At 48.3% G+C, this 20597-nt stretch overlaps 1 protein-coding gene across 2 annotated transcripts in view; it reads left to right on the top strand.

Moving 5' to 3' along the window:
• Nucleotides 1–20597, top strand: part of MBOAT2 (membrane bound glycerophospholipid O-acyltransferase 2) — a gene marked incomplete at both ends in the record, with an annotated part of 111263 nt that overhangs the window by 34797 nt on the left and 55869 nt on the right. For both annotated transcript variants that reach the window (XM_080711467.1, XM_080711466.1), the window contains 2 exons: nt 5733–5878; nt 11644–11721. In XM_080711467.1, the coding sequence (XP_080567593.1) occupies nt 5733–5878; nt 11644–11721 (224 nt within the window). The remainder of the gene's footprint in view (nt 1–5732; nt 5879–11643; nt 11722–20597) is intronic.

The following is a 20597-nucleotide window of genomic DNA, read 5'->3' as shown; positions in this document are numbered from 1 at the left end:
ACCGGTGTGGGAGGGACCCCCAAGGGCACTTGCCCACGTGTCCCTGCCTGGGCGGGCGGAGCCAGGCGGACGGCAAGGAGGACGTCCCGCAGGGGTGGCACTGAGGCGGTGCCTTGGGACTCCGTGGGAGGACGGGAAGTCTAGGGGTGACCCATCTGGCAGAGCCTGGGCCGTGTGGAGAGGGGACGGGACCTGGGGCTCGCGTAGTTCAGGTTGTGGGGTCAGGGAGAAAGCGAGGATGGAGGCCATAGGGCGCTGCTTTCTAGAAGCTTGCCTGGAAGAAGAAAGGGGGTGTGGGAGGAATAGAAGCATGGAGTGTTTGCAAGGTTGTTTTAAAGACCAAAGAGGCCGGCGTGGTGGGCACACGTGATCCCAGCACTTGAGGCTGAGACGGGAGGATTGCAGGTCACAGCCAGCCTCAGCTACTCAGTGAAGCCCTCTGCGACTTAGACCTTATTCAAAATAAAGAATAAAAAATAGGACTGGGTGTGTAGCTCAGAGGTAGAATGCCCCTGGGTTCCACCCCCAGTTCCGAAAATAAATAAATAAATAAATAAATAAATAAATAAATAAATAAATACTGTAGAGACACAAGCCTGTTTAAATGTGGAAGGAAGTCGCTAAGGGAGAAGGAGATGCTGAAGGTTTGGGAGGAAGAGGTCGCCGGTAGCACTATGGCCCTGGGACGTGGGAGGACATGGGCGTCACATCCTGACAGCGCGGGCCCTGCCAGGGAGAGCGGTTTAAACACGCTGGTTGCTGGGCACGGGACCGGTCGGCTTATGGAGCAGCGCGCTTCCTGTCTCTGTGAGCTGGAGGGAGGGCGGCCACCCAGGCACGTAGAGGGCAGTTCTGTGTGGGCTGCACTGGGATCTTGGGTAGCACGGCGGGTTTTCAGGTTTTCTGTTTAATCACTCATCATGAACTTAGGTCTAGCATGCACATAGCACAGTTGGATACTGGCCAGCTCTCGGCTCCACGGCACCCTCTCTAACTTCACACGTATGTACAGCAACGTCGTGACTTTATTTCTTGGGGCACGTTCATGACTGCTTAGAGTGAGGTGGCGGGCAGGGTTTTTCGTTTTACTTGTGAACATATGATTACACAAGAAGGTATGTAAAAGGTAAATAAAGACGCGTAGAGGCTGCTGGCTCTCACCGGAGGTCCTGGCCGGCCAGCCCACCATTCCCAGCTTGCCTTGCTTTGGTGGGCCTTGTTCCCAGCTTTGCCTGGGAAAGAGTGACAGCCACCTCTGGCCCATGTTAGACTTGGCTCCTGGGAGCAAGCGGGCCTTCCCACGCGCTCACGTCCTTTTGGTGGCTGGGTGCCGCAGAGACGCGGTTCCTCGTGAAGAACTGCAGCTGGATGGAGCCAGCACCCGCGCAGGAGCTAGCGAGGCACAGAGCGTCTGCTTTGGACTGCGGGACGCTGCTGGGCAGAGAGTTCATACTTTTTGTGTCTGTTTATTACAGCACCTAGAGTCACCATAACTAATATATGGAGTTAAAACACTGAAGAGTCAATATCCGTGTAACTACCCCGGGTGAAAAATAAAATATTGCCAGCCCACAAAGTTCCTCTGTCTGTCTCTCCCCATTGTAGCTTATTCTCTCTCTGTAGATAGGGATGGAAGGAAAAAGAAACCAGTGGACTTAATGCTCATGATATATTTTATTTAACAAGTATGTTCAAAATATTATTTCAGTATATAATCACTATAAAATTACTGAGACATTTTAGCATTCTTTTTAAAATTTTCCAGACTACGTCTTCAAAGTCTGACATGCATTGTCATCTAAAACATATCTCAGTTCAGAGTATCCACAGCTAAGTGCCCGGGCCTCATGTGGCCAGTGGATATCGTATTGAACACTGCTGATCCGTTAGCATGCTGCCCAAGATAAGTACACCCGCTGCCTGTGGCCCAGTAAGAGGAAATTTGAAGCGTATAAAGAGTAAATACAGTCCACTTTTTAAACAGACTGAGTATGTAAATAACCCGTGTGTGTGTGTGTGTGTGTGTGTGCGCACACACGTGTGTATGTGTATGTGTGTGTGTACCACTAGAGGTGTTCTACCTCTGAGCTAACACAATCCCCTGCAGCCCTGTTTTTTTGTTGTTGTTTTTGGTGGTACTGGGGTTCCTGGAAGTCCTTCTACCTTAGGGCTACACTCCCAGACCTATTTTATACTTTTATTTGGAAACAGGGTCTCCTAAGCCAGCATGGCTGGCTTCGACCCTGCGCGATCCTCCTGTGTCCGCCTCCCAAGCGCGGGGATTGCAAGCGTGCGCCGCCACGCCCGGCAGCCCTGTTTTATTTTGACAAAGGATTCTGAGTTGCAGAGGGGCTCGCTAAGCTGCCGATGCTGGCCGCGAGGTCATTCTGTAGCCTCCTAAGTACTGGAAATATGCAAGTGCCACCGCATCCTGCAAGTCTGAATAAGAAAAAAGTGGCTTTCGTTTCTTTCATATTTTGGAAATATCTTCTCTACTTTTCATTAGTCTTCTGCCCGCCTTTCTGAATGTATTTTTGTTATTATTGTTGTTTTGTTTTGCAATACTGGGGATGGAACCCAGGGCATTCTCCCTCCAGATACACCCCCAGCCCTATTTTTTTATTCTTCATTTTGAAACAAAGTCTCACTGAGTTGCAGAGGGCCTTAAGTAGCTGAGGCTGGCTGCGAACCGCGATCCTCCTGTCTCAGCCTCCCAAATGCTGAGATTACAAGCCTGCGCCACCACGCTCGGCTGCATGTCTTTTTTTTTTTTTTAAGTACTGGCAATGGAGCCCACAGCATTCTACCTCCGAGCTACACCCTCAGCCCATTTTTTTTATTCCCTATTTTGAAACAGGGTCTCACTGAGTTGCAGAGGGCCTCACTTAGTAGCTGAGGCTGTTCGTGAACCGTGATCCTCCTGCCTCAGCCTCCCAGATGCTGGGATTTCAAGTGTGTGCCATCGCGCCCGGCTTAGTTTTTAAATCTTTATATGGTAAAAATCTTATCAATATTCTGTGTCTGTTTTTTTTTTATGAAAAGGTTTTAAAACTACCTCTACGTACTTTTGCAAATTTATTTGCATTATTACTTTCTTTGAATATCCTTAAAAATAAGTTAATCTTGTTGCTGTTACGTTGAAATTGCCTAAGCTACCGAGCAGTAAGTAGGCTTTTGAACTCCGTCCCTAGACACTAACTTGTTAGATTGAGCCAAGCAAATCCCTTGGGTTGGAGGAGAAACAAAACAAAACCAGAAAACCTTTTGCACATCTCATGTAAAATAAGTGCTTTAAAGGGCAGCGGGCGTGGTGGGCACGCTTGTAACCCCGCGCTTGGGAGGCGGACACAGGATCGCGCAGGTGCGAAGCCAGCCGCGCTGACTTAAGAGACCCTGTTTCCAAATAAAAATATAAAATAGGTCTGGGAGTGTAGCCCAGAGGTAGAAGGGTTTCCAGGAATCCCAGTACTGCAAAAATAAAATAAAATAAAGGGCAGTCTCTTTGATATATCCAGAACTATGGCTTTTTAAAATATTTTTACATGGTTTATATAAAATGAGGCATGTTATAAGTAAGTCTGAAATTAGCCAAGACTTTTTTTTTTTTTTTTTTTGCAAAACTGGGTGAACCCAGGAGCACTCTACCTCTGAGCTACACCTCACAGTCCTATTTTCTTTTTCTTTTTTTTGATACAGGTTTTCACCAAGTTTCGGGAGCCTCAGTAGGTGGCTGAGGCTGGCCTCAAACTTGTGATTCTCCCGTCTCAGCCTCCCAGAACTGGGGTTACAAGCGTGCACAGCACAGGCGGCTGCTAACACTTTTCGTCTTTACGTCTTTGCCGTGTCTGCTTGCGCTCCTCCTCGCTCTCTAAAATGACCGAGCGCGTATCTGAAGGCGCATTCATACAGGTGTTAGCTCGTTTGAACAGGATGGGGTTACTCCTCAGCGTTGAGGAGGGGTTGGTTCCAGAATCCGTGGATGTTAAAGTCCTGTAGATAAAATGGGGTGGTATTTGCATGTGACTAATGCATATCCTCTTGTCTATGTTAAATCATCTCCAGATTATAGTATTTAATACAATGTAAATGTTTTATAAATAGATATTCTAGTGTTATTGTTGAGGGAGTAATGAGAAAGCCTGTGAATATTCAGTGCCTATCATTTTATCGTTTTTTGGTTTTTTTTGGTGGTACTGGGGATGGAACCCGGGGTGTTGTGCCTCCGAGCTTCACCCCCTGCCCTGCTTTTGAGTTGTTTTGTTTTAGATTTTGCAACAAGGCTTCACTGAGTTGAGAAGGCCTGGCTAAGTAGCTGAGGCTGTTCTTGAACAGCGGTCCTCCAGTCTCCGCCTCCCAAGTGCTGGGATTATGAGTGTGCACCACCATGCCCGGCTCTTATCTTTTACAAATATACACGTATGGAAAGAGATAGGGGAGCGAGGGGGCAGAGGCTCCTCGGGTGGTGTTTGGAGCCCCCGCCTGGCCGGGTCCTTCGTCATGATGCGTGACGGCACCCCCGAGCCCCTTCCTCCGCGGGTGGGGCTGTCCGATGGCGCTCTTACAGCGCATCCCCTGGACGTCCACAGAGGCACCCGGTACCGCCCGGGACTCCTTGTGTGTACTTGCTTTTTCTGTTAGCGCCTAAAACTCTCCTGAGCTAGTGCTGGCACTTCATACTCCACATTCCAATGGCGCCCGTTGCAGATGTAGAAATTTTTCTTAAATTCATAGATATTGGAAGGAAAGGATTGGGATACTTGGAAGTTTTTAAGCTGTAATATGCTATGTAAATGTGAGTAGTTATTAATATGAAGGATACTAATTTTCCCAAGGTACTTTACTGTTAGATTAATTTAAAAATATTATTAGTGCCGGGCGTAGTGGCGCACGCTTGTTATCCCCGCGCTTGGGAGGCGGAGACAGGAGGATCGTGCAGGTTTGAAGCCAGCCGCGCTGGTTTAAGAAACCCCGTTTACAAATAAAAAAATATAAAATAGGTCTGGGACTGTAGCCCAGAGGTAGAAGGGCTTCCAAAACCCCCACTACCACTAATATATATATATGTGTGTGTGTGTGTGTGTGTGTGTGTGTATGAATGAAACTTTTAGGAGGGAACACATGCTAGAACCTGTTGTAAAGACACTTTGCTTGTATTAAGTGTGTTTCAGAGAACAATTCTTTCTTAGATAATGTATACCAATGTCAGCCGATTTTCTCTCTGTAATGTAGGAAACAGAATCTGCTTGTCTGCGTCTTTAGGCAGGAGCGTCTTTCATTTATAGAATTAAAGACATTTTCTCTGATTTCTCTCGGGACTAGGCCGCCGGGTCGCCGCACTCCTACTCCCCAAGGGCCGTAGCCCCGGCCGGGACAGGCCTAGTCTAGCCCGCTGTGGAGACGCATGGAGACGCATGGAGCGCCCTCCCTGGTTGCGGCACCTCGCCGCTCCGCGGGCCTCGGCCCCTGCACTCGTGGTGCCTGTGCTCGTGTCTGGCACACGGGCCCCAGCGTCTTCAGGTGCCCTGGCCAGGTGTGCGCAGACGTGCGCAGTGGCCCAGCACTCTGTGTTTGAGACTCCTCCCTGGGAAGGACCCTGATTGTTCTGTTGTTTTATTGTAAGCTGGAAGATCTTAACTGTATATAACCACGATGTCTTTGTCCCAAGAATTTAAATGTAACATTGAATGAAAACGTCAAGCCTGTTGCTAATACGTTTTGATTTTTCTTGGCAGGTCAACTTCGTGGTGTGCCAACTCTTTGCCTTGCTAGCGGCCGTTTGGTTTCGAACTTATCTCCATTCAAGCAAAACTAGCTCTTTTATAAGACACATAGTTGCCACCCTTTTGGGCCTTTACCTTGCGCTTTTTTGCTTTGGATGGTAAGTAATTATTTTGATCATGCTTAAATGAAGACTGTTTATTCATATACTCATATTTGATAGTTGAGTGTGAAGGAAGACATTAGATAAGATTTTGTTCTTCAGTTTACTTAAAGTTTCCTCTCAAAGGCCAACTTTTAAAGTTTTTATTTCTAATATAAAGCCAAATGCTGGGGAAAGGGTTGCTTTTTACTTTGTTCTTGGAGAATTTCCTGCTTCGAATTTATGAAAAAGGACAGATAAAATAGGGTGTTACGGTAGTTCTTTTCACCTGTTTTACAAATCTTTACCAAGACAGAATATTTTAAATGATTTTTTTTGGTGGTAGCGATGATTGTTTACTTTTTGTGTGTGCAGATGGCTCTAAGGAGCGCTCATCATTTTCTAAGACTCTGCCGCTATTGAACAGGCTGTTTGTCTGTCTCTGGGGAAAGTGATGCCTGATGGAAAGGCTTAGTTTGACCCTGCCCGGGGGCGTGTGCGGTTCTAGGTGAGTCTGAGTGCTAGTGCGGAGTCCTGACACTTCCTGTGTGATTATGGCCGCCGTGGTGCCGGACAGAAGCCAGGGCAGAGCACGGACTCTGGGGTAGGGCCCTCTGCGGCACGCAGGCCGCTGTGACCCTCAGCTGGCGGGGGCCCAGCCCCGCCCTTCCGCAGGCTGCTGCTGGAGGTGGGGGTCCAGGAGACGGCAGAGCGGTGTTTTGGTAGTTTCCCTTACAGGGAGTGGGAATTCTGATCAAACACTTCAGCTTGTTATAGGACGTTGACTTTAGTGTTCACGAAGGCTTGAGCACGCTGGCATTTCTCACTCAAATTTTTGCCTCTGGCAATTGCAAATGTTTCCTAGAAACTCATGAAAAATCAGTCAAGGATAATTTATTTTGTCCCTACCACATTGCCTTGTGGCCAGCCCCGTAATAAGCATAGGCATCGCCACTGTAGGTGTGTGTGTGTGTGTGTGTGTGTGTGTGTGTGTGTGTGTAGTGTTGAGATTTAAATATGAGTTCTTTTATTTCCACCTGAAGTACTTTATTTTTTAAAGTTTCTACTTTTTTTTCTTTTTTTGCAGTACTGGGGATGGAACCCAAAGGTATTCTACCTCTGAGCTACACCCCAGACCTATTTTTTATTCTTTATTTTGAAACAGGGTCTCACTGAGTTGCAAAGGGTCTCACTAAGTAATAGCTGAGGTAAAAATAAAATATTAAAAATGTTTTAAAAATTTTTATAGAGTTTATCAAACACAAAGATACAGAGAATGGTATAACAAACCCTCAAATGCCCATTCCCCAGCTTCATCAGTTTTTAAAGCCCTTTCATTCTTATTTTTTATCTCTTTCCTAACTTATTCTAGACTACTTCAAATTATATCTTGGTCTAGACATTTCACCATGAGTAACTTGGGTTTTTAGCCTGTGTGTGTAGAATGTGCTCATGAGGGGCTGGAGAAGGTTGGAAGTCCAGGCTGGCCAGGGGACATTCACTCTGGGCGTCCGTAGCACAGGCAGGGCTAGAGTTGAGAGGGAGGGCGTTTCTTTACTTAGACATCCTTTAACGGGAAGCTTTCCCTGTTGTAAAGCTTTGCTGTGAATCTTTCTTGGATCTTTATAAAACTGTGTCACATGATGCCTGGCTTCAATGTCAAGTCATCTTAAGTATTTTAAGTTATATGTGATAACCAAGATTAAAAAAAAAATTGAGCCCTTTGTTCTTAACGGACACACCTGTTTTGCCTTCCTTTGGGAAAAGGGCTTCTTTATGCTTCTGGATCACATGTCAGGAGGTAGTAGTGAAGCTTATTTTTTAATTTTGTACTTTGGCACATTTTTTAGGCTTAAAGGCAATCATATCTGCTGTTGATTTTTTTCCCCCATCACTAGAGATTGAACCCAGGGGCATTTGACCTCTGAGCTATACCCCCCAGCCCTATGTTTTGTTCTTTATTTTGAAACAGGGTCTCACTAAGTTGTGGAGGGCCTCACTAAGTAGCCGAGGCTGGCTGCAAACCAGGATCCTCCCGTCTCAGCCTCCCGAGTCCTGGGATGATGAGCGTGCGCCATCACGGCCGGCTTTCTGCTGTTGATTTTTAAAACTTCCCTTTAGAAGACATATGTTTGTACTGTATAAACAATTGGTTATTTTGCCTGCCTCTATTTGGCCTCAACTTTTTTTTTCCTTTGAAACTACCATTTGTAAGTTTTTTTAACTGAGAATTTATAATTATGACTAGTTACTTAAATATCCCATTGATAACAGTAGAGGTCGATGAAATAGAGCTTAGCCTCGGACGTCGGGCAGACCTGGCTGGGCGCCTTTGTCTGGCACGGTGTGACTTTGGACTTGTTAACTTCTTAGCTCCCCTCACCTCATCTGTAAAGTGGACCGAGTGCCCAGTGGTTGCCGTCAGCACCCGAGGCTGCGGGATGCAGGAGGAGCTGAGCCGTCAGCACGGGCGGGGCGGGCGCGCAGAGCTGCCGTCTCTCAGCTGAAGTGCTTGGTGCCAGAAGTTTTCCGGCTTCAGAGCTTTTCAGATTTGGGATCTTTGTAAAGACTTCACCGCCCGAGCATCTCTAATCAACATCTTCAGTCCAGAGTGCTCCGGAGTCGGCTTTTTGGGTGGATTTGCAGGCGAGGGATGCTCATGCTTATTAGATCATCCAGTTGTTGATCCAGATGGGAATTTTTTGTGCTGATCCAGTGTCTTTGTCAGTGTTTGGCATACATATAGAGGTGTCCTAGCCTGTCGTGTGTCTAGAGGAGGCTCTCCAGGAACAGAGACTGCTTCACTCACTCTCAGATTCTGAGGCCCACTGTAGTGGTTTTCAGAAAGGGGATATTCAAGGCCTGGGCGTAGCTCAGCGGAAGAGCGTTTGCCCGCAAGCTTGAGGCCCTGCGTGTGATTCTCAGCACTGCAAAAAAAATAAATAATAATAATAGTTATTGAAGAAAAAGATGTTTTTGACCTTTTAAAAATTTGTGCTCTATTTGGTTAAAATTAAATTTAATTATTTTTTATTTTTTATTTTTATTTTTTTGTCCTGGGAATGGAACTCAGGGGCATTCTACCTCTCCAGGGTAGAATAAGCTACACACCCAGCCCTGATTTTTTATTTTTTATTTTGAAACAGGGTCTCACTGAGTTGCAAAGGGACTCACCATGTAGCTGAGGCTGTCGGCCAACTGTGATCTTCCTGTCTCAGCCTCCCAAATGCTAGGATACAGGTGTGCGCCACCATGCCCGGCTAAAATTAAATTTTATGCCTGTGTTTAGTGTAATTCGAAATTCAAAGCAAGTAAAATGTCTTATCTAAGTATAAAGTGAAGTTTTGGAAGAAAGCATTGCTTTATTTTCAAAGTTCTTAAGCAGAGCCAGGTATGGTGGCACACACCTGTAATCCCTGTACGTGGGAGGCTGAAACAGGAGAATTGCAGGTTCCAGACCAGCAACCTAGTGAGACCCTATTTCAAAACGAAACAGAAAGTAAAATAAGATGGGGCTGGGATATAGCTTCAAGGTAGAATGCCCCTGGGTTCAGTCTCTGGTACCAAAGTGTTTGAGCAGCTTAAATATTCTAATACACATTCTACCTTACCCAGCCTCCCAAAGAACCAGCCAGTGAATCGGTTGCTAGAAACAACGCGAGTTTTCACATCAGCTAGGGCGTTAACTGTGTGCAAAACCTTAGTTGCATCAACTCTGAAGATAGCTCAGAATTCTGTGTTAGATACCATCAATCTCTAATTTTGACGTTACTCAGATACTTAGTCGTTGAGTGCTTGCTGGGCCATGTGTTTTAGTGCTTATGATGGGGTCTCTCTTACTCCTCAAAAACCTCAAGTGGATGTTATGTATTTGTTGTGCCCATTTTGCTGACGAGGACGAGCGGAGGGGCTCGGTGGGGGCTTGCAGCTCCATGACAGCTGTCGTTGAGTAGGGGGCGGCCGGACTCTGCCCCGGTCCCTGCGGCCCAGGCGGGTGCCCGGGCGAGCAGAGGCCTGTCCAGCAGGCAGCTTCTCAGGGCCTTTGCATGGGGCCCCTGGAGAGTGGCCACCAGGGTGATAGCACAAGAAAACCGTTGACTTCATAGTCACTGTATGTCTTTGTGTTCCCGGGAAATTTACTCGTAGAAAAGGAGGAAATTTTCCCCAAGAGTCTGAAAGCTTTTTTACCTTAATGAATTGTACTCTCAACTTTAAGAGCCCTGAAAAGCATGTGGTAGCCCATGACACATACACATCAGCTCTTAGTGAGCTGTCATGCTGGCAATAAATAGAAAGCAGGTAATTTTGAGAAGTATTTTAATCACTTTTTCCAAGCTTTCCTGTTTTCATTTGTACTTGTATAGGTTTCTTGCCTCCTCCCAACCCTCTGATTATATTCCCAGTCCAGACCAGTGCTGTGTTTGAACGCCTGTATGTGGCGTGGGTATGTGATGGGGGCCGGGAGGCCTGGCCTGCCCTGTACAGTGGGCAAAGCGGCTCTATTCCACAGGCCTGGCACCGAGCCCATTCCTTACCTACAAGGCATGTCTATGATAAAAATGGGTTCAACACCGGGCGTGGTGGAACACACTTATAATCCCTGCTCTTGGGAGGCTGAGACAGGAGGATCGTGCAGGTTCGAAGCCAGCCTCGGCTACTTAGTGAGGCTCTCAGCAACTTAGTGAGACCCTGTTTCCAAATAAAAAAATATAAAATAGGTCTGGGAGTATAGCCCAGAGGTAGAAGGCCTCTGGGTTCCACCCCCAGTACCACCAAAAAAAAAAAAAAAAAAAAAAAAGAAAAAGAAAAATGGGTTCAAAGCTTTTAGTACACTTTCTATATTGGAGATACTTATGATTTTATAATAATTGAATTAGAAAGTAATTTTAATCACAGGTTTAGTTTCTTATTAGTACTTTAAATTGTGTACAGTGGTTTGCAAATTTTGTCATAAATTATTTATGCCAGCAAAGGAGAAAGAAAATCAAGAGAGCATGCACATATGTGTGCATGCATATATGCACAGCTGCAGCGGCACACATGTGCATATATGCACAGCCGCAGCGGCATACGTGTGCATATATGCACAGCTGCAGCGGCATACGTGTACATATATGCACAGCCACAGCGGTCATTTGGATGGATTTTAATCCCAGAGACCCTAATCCTATTTTGCCTGAGATTTTGTAAAATGAATGGATAAATTCTGTCATTTAATGGTTGATTTCTACATTAGGATATTAGAAAATCCTGTGTCATGTAAGCCAGAAAGTCTCGTCAGTACATTCTAGCAAACTAACAGACGACTAGATTTACCTGAGGAAGTCCGTTTTCAGTGAGACACGGGCTTTGACCGTGGGTGTGGGTGCACTCATTTTCAGTGAATTCTAATACTTGGTAGTTGTGAGTCATACTTCAGAGGAGAGCGGAGCACACAGTGAGTAGTGCAGAGTTAGTTCGAGAGTGTAACGTGCTCCGTTACTCCTCCTCCTTGTCATTGCTGCGCCCCTTGAGCCCCGGAGCCCCACGCTGTTTCGATGTCGCCAGGAGCCGTGGCGCGCGGGCGCCCAGCGTGGCTCTCTGGTTGGCTTTACTTCTCCAGCTTTCTGGGGCCCACGTGCGGGACTCCCTTCCCAGGTTATTCGCAGAAGTTTATTTAGGCTTTGGAGGTTTTATTCTTTATTTTTTATCTGGGAATGTTCTGGGTTATACATAAGTACTTTTTAGCCTAAATGATTTGAACTGTTTGTGACCTCTTGTAACAGTACTCTGGCTTTTTGTAGGTATGCCTTACATTTTCTTGTACAAAGTGGGATTTCCTACTGCATCATGGTCATAATGGGAGTGGAGAGCATGCACAAGTAAGTACTGCTTTGTCACACCCAGTGTGTCCACCCTGGTAGATTGCTGCACGACGGCTTGATGTACTGCTCTGAGGACGGTTCTGAGCGGAGATGCTTCCTCGGGCTGCGATGCACGTGGGGATCGGGCCTCCGTGCGCGGCCCCTCGGCCGGTGCTCAGCAGGGTCCTGGGCCTCCACCCACTCGGTCCTCGTGCCGCTCCGAGTAGTGACAACTATAGTGTCCCGGTGTTTGCAGGTGTCTCGTGGGGCCACGGTGCCCCAGTGCAGAGCCAGAAGCTTAGGCGACTAGATTCCAGCAGTGGGGAGAAGTGGCAGGATGGAGTGATGGAGGGAGGCGTGGGTGGGAAAGGAGGTGTCGGGGCGTCCCAGGTTCCCAGCCCTACGGCAGGGAAGGTGGACGCCTGTCCTCTAGGGCCGGGAGCCCTGAAGGTGGGGAGCGTGCTGGGGGATGGCGCGTTCAAGTGGGTGTGTGTCCATCCCATGAAGCAGGCTCGATGCGAGTAGGTGTTCATAAGTACTTCCCAAGTGAACGAGCGGTGGCCCAGCTGTGTGCCGAGCCAAGGGAGCGAGGTGTACTCACAGTGAGAACCCGATGGCTTCTGAAGGCGGGGACTCGGGAGGACAGATATGGAAAGAAACGGGAGGTTTGAAAACTCAGGGCAGTGCACTCGCAGATCCTGTTGGGGTGTTCTGAGATGCCTGACGTGATATGTAACACATGCGTGTATTTATGAAGTGGGAAGCATGTACGTCTGTAGGGGTTCTTTTCCTTTTTTTCTCTGTGGTGCTATGAATTGTATTTTTTATTTGGAAAGAGGATCTCACTAAATTGTGGAGAGCTTTGTTAAACTGCTGAGGCTGGCTTTGAACGTGAAATCCTCTTGTATCAGCCTCTCAAGTCCTGGGCTTACAGGCGTGAGCCGCCATGCCTGGCCTGGCCTGGCCTGTCTGTAAGAGGGGTTTTTTTTTGGTGGTACTGGGGATGGGACCCAGAGGTATCGTACCTCCGAGCAATACCCGCAGCCCTATATTTTAGTCTTTTTAAATTTTTGAGACAGGGTCTTACTGAGTCGCGAAGGGCCTCACTAAGTGGCTGAGGCTGTCCGTGAACTGCAATCCTCCTGTCTCAGCCTCCTGATGCAGGAGTTTTTTGCACAAGAAATCAGACCAGTAGCCTTATGTTGGTGCTTGTCTAAGTCTTGTTTGGTTTTGAACCCTCTGTGCTTGGTGTTATTGGCCTCACCTCTCCCGTAATATGCCGTATTCTCAATTTCCACTGGCATGGCATCTACTGGCCTTTCTCTCTCTTCTGTAAACCAGCCTTTAAAAGTTCTTGAAGTTTGATTTTAATTTCTATAAGTGGAAAAATAATATTTTGATAGTATTCCAAGTGAAGCAAACTTGGCACTATCATGGCTCCATTTTTACACTTTTATTTTTGCATTGTAATTACACAACGTAGTGAGATTCAGAGCGATATGTTTATTCATACATACACACACACTGGATGTGCGTCTGTCTGGCTCCACCCCTCCCCAGTTCTCTTCCCTCTCCATGCCAGTGAGATTGCTACTGCTGCCTTCGTGCGTGGAAGTGCCTTTCCTCCTGCTCCTCCAGCCTTGCCCCTCCGCCCTCTTCACTAACCGCAGCGCCTCTGGATTCCTGTTGTGCTCAGGCTTCCACACAGAAGAGAAAACGAACGACCTGCGACTTTCTGAAACTGGCTGATCTCACAGTGTTCTGCAGATGACATGTCCTTGCTTTTCTTGATGGCTGCACAAAATTCCATTGTGCGGAGATACCACGTTTTCCGTATTCATTTCTCTCTTGACTGCCCTAGGTTGGTTCTGTGGTTGGGCTGTTGTCTGTGGTGCTGCTTTAAGCATGGTTATGCATGTATCGCTGCAGGGTTCTAACTTTTGGAAATATTCGGATTCTTTTGGAAGACACCACAGAGTGGTATAGCTGGACATTATGAGCCTGTTTGCTTTTCAAACCTTATACAATAACAGGTTCAAAGTGATAATATAGCCGGGCGTGGTGGCACACGCTTGTAATCCCAGCATTTGGGAGGCTGAGACAGGAGGATCACGGTTCGTGGACAGCCTCAGCTACTTAGTGAGGCCCTCCGCAACTCAGTGAGACCCTGTTTCAAAGTAAAGAATGAAAAATAGGGCTGCGGGTATAGCTTGAAGGTAGAATGCTCCTGGGTTTCATCCCTACTACTGCAAAAAACAGAACAAAACGAAACAGAACCCCCAAAATCCCAAGTGACACTACAGTACACTTAACATCTGATGCACAAGAGTTGCTTTTAATTTGGACGGTAGAAGTGAACCCAGATCACATCACTGAAAACGGGGTTTACATACTGCTTACTAAAGTAAAAGTGGTAATGCTCTGTGTTGGAGTGTCAATACATTCGTATCTAGTAAGAGGGAACTGTGTCCTTTACTGAAGGCAGTAGCAGTCTCTGTGTTAACTTTGTACGACTTCAGACCTCTGCCGTGTAACCACACGCAGTTGGTGAGTTTAATTAATGCAACTTGGAATCCAGTCCCTCGTTAACGGGACACATGACATAGAATTCATGAACAGTCGGGGCTTAAGAATTGAAGATGAAGGACGTGGACTTCTCTGACTGCTTACAGTTTATAGTCCTTGATTCTCTCTACGTCGTGATCTTATACATCTGGTTGTTGTCGTCTCCATCCTGTCCATGTGTAAATTAAACAATTTCAACATAAGCTTGGTTTTTGCACCTCCCCCTATTTAACATTCATGTAAGTGCTGAATTGTTCTGATTTATATCTAGATAATTTGCCTTTAACACTTAGTGTGTTCTAAGCCAGGCTTGGTGGTACACGCCGGCAATCTCAGCACTTGACAGGCCGAGACAGGAGGACTTGCAGGTGCGAGGCCAGCGTGTGGTAACTTAGGCCCTTGGCGACTTAGACCCTGTTTCAAAACAAAATATAAAAAGGGCTGGGGGTGTAGCTCAGAGGTAGAACCCCCCCCCCTTCCGTTCCACAGTATGATTGTGGAATATTGCTTTTGCTTTTGTCCTTGGAGAGTTTTGTGTGGCATCGGGGATGGAACCTAGGGACGTTTTACCTTTGAGCTATACCCCCAGCTCTATTTTTTATTTTTGAAACAAGATCTCAGTATGTTGCAGAGGGCCTCACTAGGAAGCTGAGGGTGACTGTGAACCTGTGATCCTCCTGTCTCAGCCTCCCGAGCATGGGATTACAAGCGTGCGCCACCACATCCTTGGAGATCTTTAAATAGACACTTAGGTGATATTTTGGGTTGAATGTTACAGGAGACAGTGCCAGGGGCCTTGTGACTTCTCTTCTGAATGTATTTCCTGACCATCCAGAGTTGGAGTTCCTCTAGCCACAGGATGCAGGATATAAAATGATGAGTACCTTTTCTCCCACTGTAAATCCATGGAGAGTTCTAACTGAAACATGGAACTCCTGGGAGTCCAGTATTGAGTCCGTCTCTGTTCTGTCTCGCGCCTCAGTTCATGTCTGTTTTTTTAGGAGAGTGGTACCTTATAGCTCCACGCTTCCTGTCCTCAGTCAGAGCCTGTGGGCGGGGAGGGAGAGCTGGGCCACCGCTTGAGGGGGGCGCTTCACTTTGAGTGCACAGCTGGAGCCCGGCTGTCTAGCCGGAGAATGCTGGGTTCTACTCCGAGGATTCTCTTTCAGATAATTTTGTCATTTGACTGGAAATCATTCCTACACATCATAGGTAGTTTTTCCTGTATCTGTTTTTATGAAACACTATTGATATTAGAGAAATCCCAGGTTATCAGCAGACAGGAGAGTCTTTCTGGGTAGGTGGGCTGAGGACCTGCAAGTTAGCGTCTTTCTCCTGGTTTTGACATCACGCAGTGTTTTAGAACCGTCTCCTGAGTTTAGTGTACACATGTGTCTTAAGATCACTTGGAGGAAGTGATTGGCCATGTACCTTTTCTGCCTTGTCTCTCTCTCTCTGTTTGTACAGACGGTGTGCTCTGCTCAACAGCTGCCGAAGCTGCCTGGACCCGTGTGCCGTTAGGGCACAGACTCGTGTGGCCTGCTCATCTCTAGCGTAGCCCAGGGGCCGGGGGCCTTCGTGCAGAAGTTATCCCCTGCCCTACCTGCTCTTCTGCCCTCCCTCACAGAGTACCTTTGCTCTGCTGCTCCCTCCTCTGATTCCCTCTGACTCGTCCTGCCAGTTCCTTTTGGCCCCTGTGTTCACAGGACCTCTCTGGGGCAGGGGGCGGCTCCGGTGTGTTGGGCTGTGGGGAGGGGCCGTGGGCTCTGAGATTGAGGAAGGAGTCCCGGGAAGGGACGGTGGCTTGTTCTACCCCAGCAAATCCTTGGTCTGCCGCCCCCGTCCTCCAGGCTGGAGTGATGAGGACCTGTGTGGCGGCTCCGAGGCTGGAGTGATGAGGACCTGTGTGGCGGCTCCGGCATCAGACGGGAAGCAGACGTCTCATGCGCGTGTTGTGTACTTCCCATGCAGAGGCCGCTCTTCTTTCATCTAGCATTAATCCAGTGTGTACCGTTTTGAAAACAGACACACGTGTGCCTCTGTTATAAAATTGACCTAGTTATGGAACAATCCTGTGTATCTTGGTGTGCGGGGACCAGGCCCCGCCAGCGGCGCGCTCTGCCCGGCCCCCGGCCGAGCGCGGGCGTCATGGCGGGCGTCATGGCGCACGTGCCACTGTCGCGCGCCCTCTTCTTTGTGTCTTGCTCTGTCCCTCCTGCTGTGGAATGTGCCTTGGAGCACGAATCCTTCTGCTCACCGCCTGCTCCACCCACGGCCTAGCAGAGCGCCGGGCGCGTGGAGGGTCCCCAGTGATCAGAAGACTGGAGGATACAGCGTGGTCTTCACCTCGACCAGCCCTTGGCCTCGTTCTCCATGGCTGAGCCTCCTTCCTTTCTGGGAAAAGACTTAGCGTCTTCAGTCTCTTTCCTGCAGGCTGTGCTCGCTCGGTGCCCTACCTCCCCTCACACGCTGATCTTTCAGATTTTGTCCTTACAGACTGAATTCCCGACAGCAGTCACACTGTGTCTGTTGTCTCCTCTGGATGTGGCACAGTCCCCAGAGGACTGTACGCTCTCAGTAGTGTTTACAGAAGGAAGGAAGGAGAGATGGACGGACAGGAAGGAGGAGGGAGACAAGGCAGAGTCATGGCTGCTGCATGATGGCCACCGCCCTGGCCTCCTGGAGCTCTCGCCGCAGGCCATGCGGCTCCGCCCAGGTGGCCTGCCCAGGAGGCTTGTCACCACCACTGTCCCGGAAGCAGTCCCTTAATGCCTGCCCCTGGGCTGCGTTTTACCCCTGTTCCTGGGGAGCGGAACCATTGTGAAGCGGAGGGCTGGGCACTGGGGGAGCAGAAGAACGCTCATGCCCGCCGCTACTGGAGACGCAGCGCAGTGGCCGGGTCTGCGGTGGTCCAGTGTGCCTCTCTGATGTGCTCAATAAGCTTCTGTGGCTGGGCGTGGGAACCAAGGCACCCTTCTTGGATTTCATTTTTTGTTTTTTAAATTTTCTATGGGAAAATTTTGTTCTGAGTTCCCAAAACCAGCCGTAGGTTTTTGGAACACAGCACAAGGGAACTGCCATTATTTCAATGTAAACAGCAGAAATGTGCAGTGGTTAAAATGGGAAGAGTGGAAAAGCCTGGAGAAGTTGAGCTGAAATACTTTCTTTATAATTTGGCAATTTTCCAGCAAAATAAATGGCTCAAACAAAAAAAGCAAACACTGTCTGTGCAGTCAGGTTGTGCGTGCACGACCCCGTGCGCTGCCACGCTGGGCGGGTTACCTTGGGAAAGCTGGAGGCAAGTGGCCTGGAACTCCGTTGCCTGGCTCGGCTGCCCACAGTCTGGGTCAGCCGTCAGCGTGTGCCATGGGAGTTCCAGAAACTCCAAAGGCAGAGCGGCACCTCTGAGATCGTGGAGAGGCCCGTGCCCTCTGAAGACAGTTGAGCTGGGAGCCTTAGGACGGTCTTTCGGTACTTGTTACACTGAGGGTGGGGCCCTGGATGAAGGAAAGGCATCACTTAGCTCTTCATGAAGCTCACGCCGAGCTGCCCGGTGCAGATGGTTATTGTCACTGGGAGGCTGAGGAGCAAGGCTGCTGGCTCCTGACAATCTGGAAGCCGGGCGTGGTGACACACACTTGTAATCCCAGCATTTGGGAGGCTGAGACAAGAGGAACGAGGTTTGCAGACAGCGTCAGCTACTTAGTGAGGCCCTTTGCAACTCAGTGAGACCCTGTTTCAAAATAAAAATAGGGCTGGTGGTGTAGCTTGGAGATAGAATGCCCCTGGGTTCCATCCCCAGTGACACACACACACACACACACACACACACACACACACACACACACACAATCTGGCACAATTGGGCTGAATTATAAGTGTTGTAAAATATCAGGAAATGTGAAAGAGGTGTATTCCCTAGAAATCTGTTTTATTTGAGATAAAATTGAACAGACTAAGACACAAGAAAAGATGAAATTCAAACTCTGGCTTCCGTTGGGTAGCTTTAATAATTGGTTTTGTAAACACCTGTTTAAAAGCCACATATGGTGGTGCACACTTGTAATCCCAGTACCTGGGAGGCTAAGACAGGAGGAGCACAGGTTTGCGGCCAGTCCCAGCAATTTGTGAAACCCTTTGCAACTTAGTGAGACCCTGTTTGAAAATTAAGAATTAAATAGGGCTGGGGATGTAGCTCGGAGGTAGAATACTCCTGGGTTCCATCTCTAGAACTACAATAAATAAAACACACTGGTTTGAAGCCAGTTATGTATGGCTTTGAGTTCAAACTCTGATAACTTTGTGATTTCTTCAGAAATTTGGCCAAGTGGCTGCCTAAGTCAGTGCCCGCATACATCATTGGGTAGGCGTTGGGGTGGGCTTTCATTGGAATCCAGGGTTTAACTCTCAAGAAGAGGTCTTTAAGCTTCTGATGCTCTTGGGGACCATCCTTGGTGGCGAGGTGCTTTGCTGGGTCTTCTCCTGCTTGAGGACCGTGTTGGTGGCGAGTTGCTTTTCTGGGTCTTCTCCAGCATGAGGACCGTGTTGGTGGTGAGGTGCTTTTCTGGGTCTTCTCCTGCTTGAGGACCGTGTTGGTGGCGAGGTGCTTTGCTGGGTCTTTTCCTGCTTGAGGGGACCGTGTCGGTGGCGAGGTGCTTTTCTGGGTCTTCTCCTGCTTGAGGGGACTGTGTCGGTGGCGAGGTGCTTTTCTGGGTCTTCTCCTGCTTGAGGGGACCGTGTCGGTGGCGAGGTGCTTTTCTGTCTCCTGTCAGCACTGTTCTGAGCATTCCTAGCCCACATCTGCCGCCACACCCTGCGTTCACCTTTTCTCTCTGGAGCCTGAGTTCCTCGGTAGGGGCATCTCCTCATGGCTCTGTTGAGCTTGTAGACAGAAGCTTGGTGCAGTGAGCCGTGCTGTTGATGGGAGTCTGTGACCTCTTGCCTTGACATTTTTAAAATCTGTTTTTGGTTGGACACTGGTTCCTAGTGTTTGTGTCACTGTTTTCCAGCTTCTTCTCATTCACTTGGCCAGTGGCCTTGAGTACCAGGCTCGGTAGGCTTGCGGGGCTGCGGTTGCGTCTGTGCCCCTCTCTGCCCCTCTGCTCACCACGGAGCCGCAGGCCCGGCGTCAGCAGAGAGGGTGGAGGTAGGGACGGTGGAGGAGCTCTAGCCGACGTGGTCTTGTCTCAGTCACCGTGACCTGAAAGGCAACGGTACCAGGCACCTCTCATGTGTTGCCTGGCAGTATGGGAGCCTCGATAAAAACGTCGCTAGAATGGCCTCCACTCTGCGAGGAGTGAGTGATGGCTTGGAAGGCGGTCTGGGAGGCAGGACCACCAGCTCTGGGGCCACATGACCACACGAAGCCAGTGAGCCGTCGTAGTGCCTCTGCGGAAGCTGAGGGCAGACGGTAACTTCACTGAGAGCATCCCAGGGGAGACTAGAGCGGGAGGCAGACGGAGGGTGGACTTGCAGGTTTTTTCTTTCAGTTCTCTGTGGACAGGTCAAAGCCTCTCATTAGTTCAGACCCTTTTAGGACTGCTGATACCGAGCTAAAAGTTGAATTCTAGTTTGAAAATTAATTCTACAGTCGGTTTTAATATTATCTTACCATCGTAATAGGTAATGTTTCAGCAGGTGCAGTAGGTCATTGTGCTCCACCACATGCGCTAACATTTCATCCTGGCAGCAGCCCTTGGCAGTAGGTGTGGTGTACCCATCTTACCAAGAAAAGGAGACTAGAACGTGGCGGGCGGGGGTTTGCGCCACGTGTGTCTGATTCCACTCGGGCCGTGCTTTCTACCATTGCACCATGTTACCTTTAAGCATTAACTGTTAGGATTGTGAGAATATGTCACTAAAAAAAAATACCCTAGCCCGGTATTCCGGTGCACTCTTGTAATCCCAGCTACAAGGGAGATTGAGACAGGAGGATGGCAAGTTGGAGGCCAGCCTCGGCAACATAGAGAAACTGTCTCAAGACAAAAAGTAAAAAGGGCTGGAGATGGCGCTTAGTGGTAGAGCACCCCTGGATTCAATCTCCAGTATCGCACATACAGGCATACACACGGATTGTAGTCATATATTATTTTAAAATAGCAGGGTAGTTGTAATAATCAAAAACAAAATATTACTCACTGGTAAAGTGCACAAGCTCATCTTTTGACATTGGGTTCTTCAAGATACTAATCTTACTTTTATACCAATATTTTAATCCTTGACAGACTATTCAGAAAAACGAAACCATCCCATTGAATGATGAAACCCCTTCTGATATTTTCTTGACACCATGCCATCACATGTAGACAGTGGTCCATGTTGACGGTCCG

The sequence above is a fragment of the Muscardinus avellanarius genome, assembly GCF_963383645.1.
Source record: "Muscardinus avellanarius genome assembly, chromosome: 15".
Classification (NCBI taxonomy): Eukaryota; Metazoa; Chordata; class Mammalia; order Rodentia; family Gliridae; genus Muscardinus; species Muscardinus avellanarius.
Note: the sequence above shows the minus strand (reverse complement) of the source record. Positions and strands in the feature narration are given on the sequence as shown.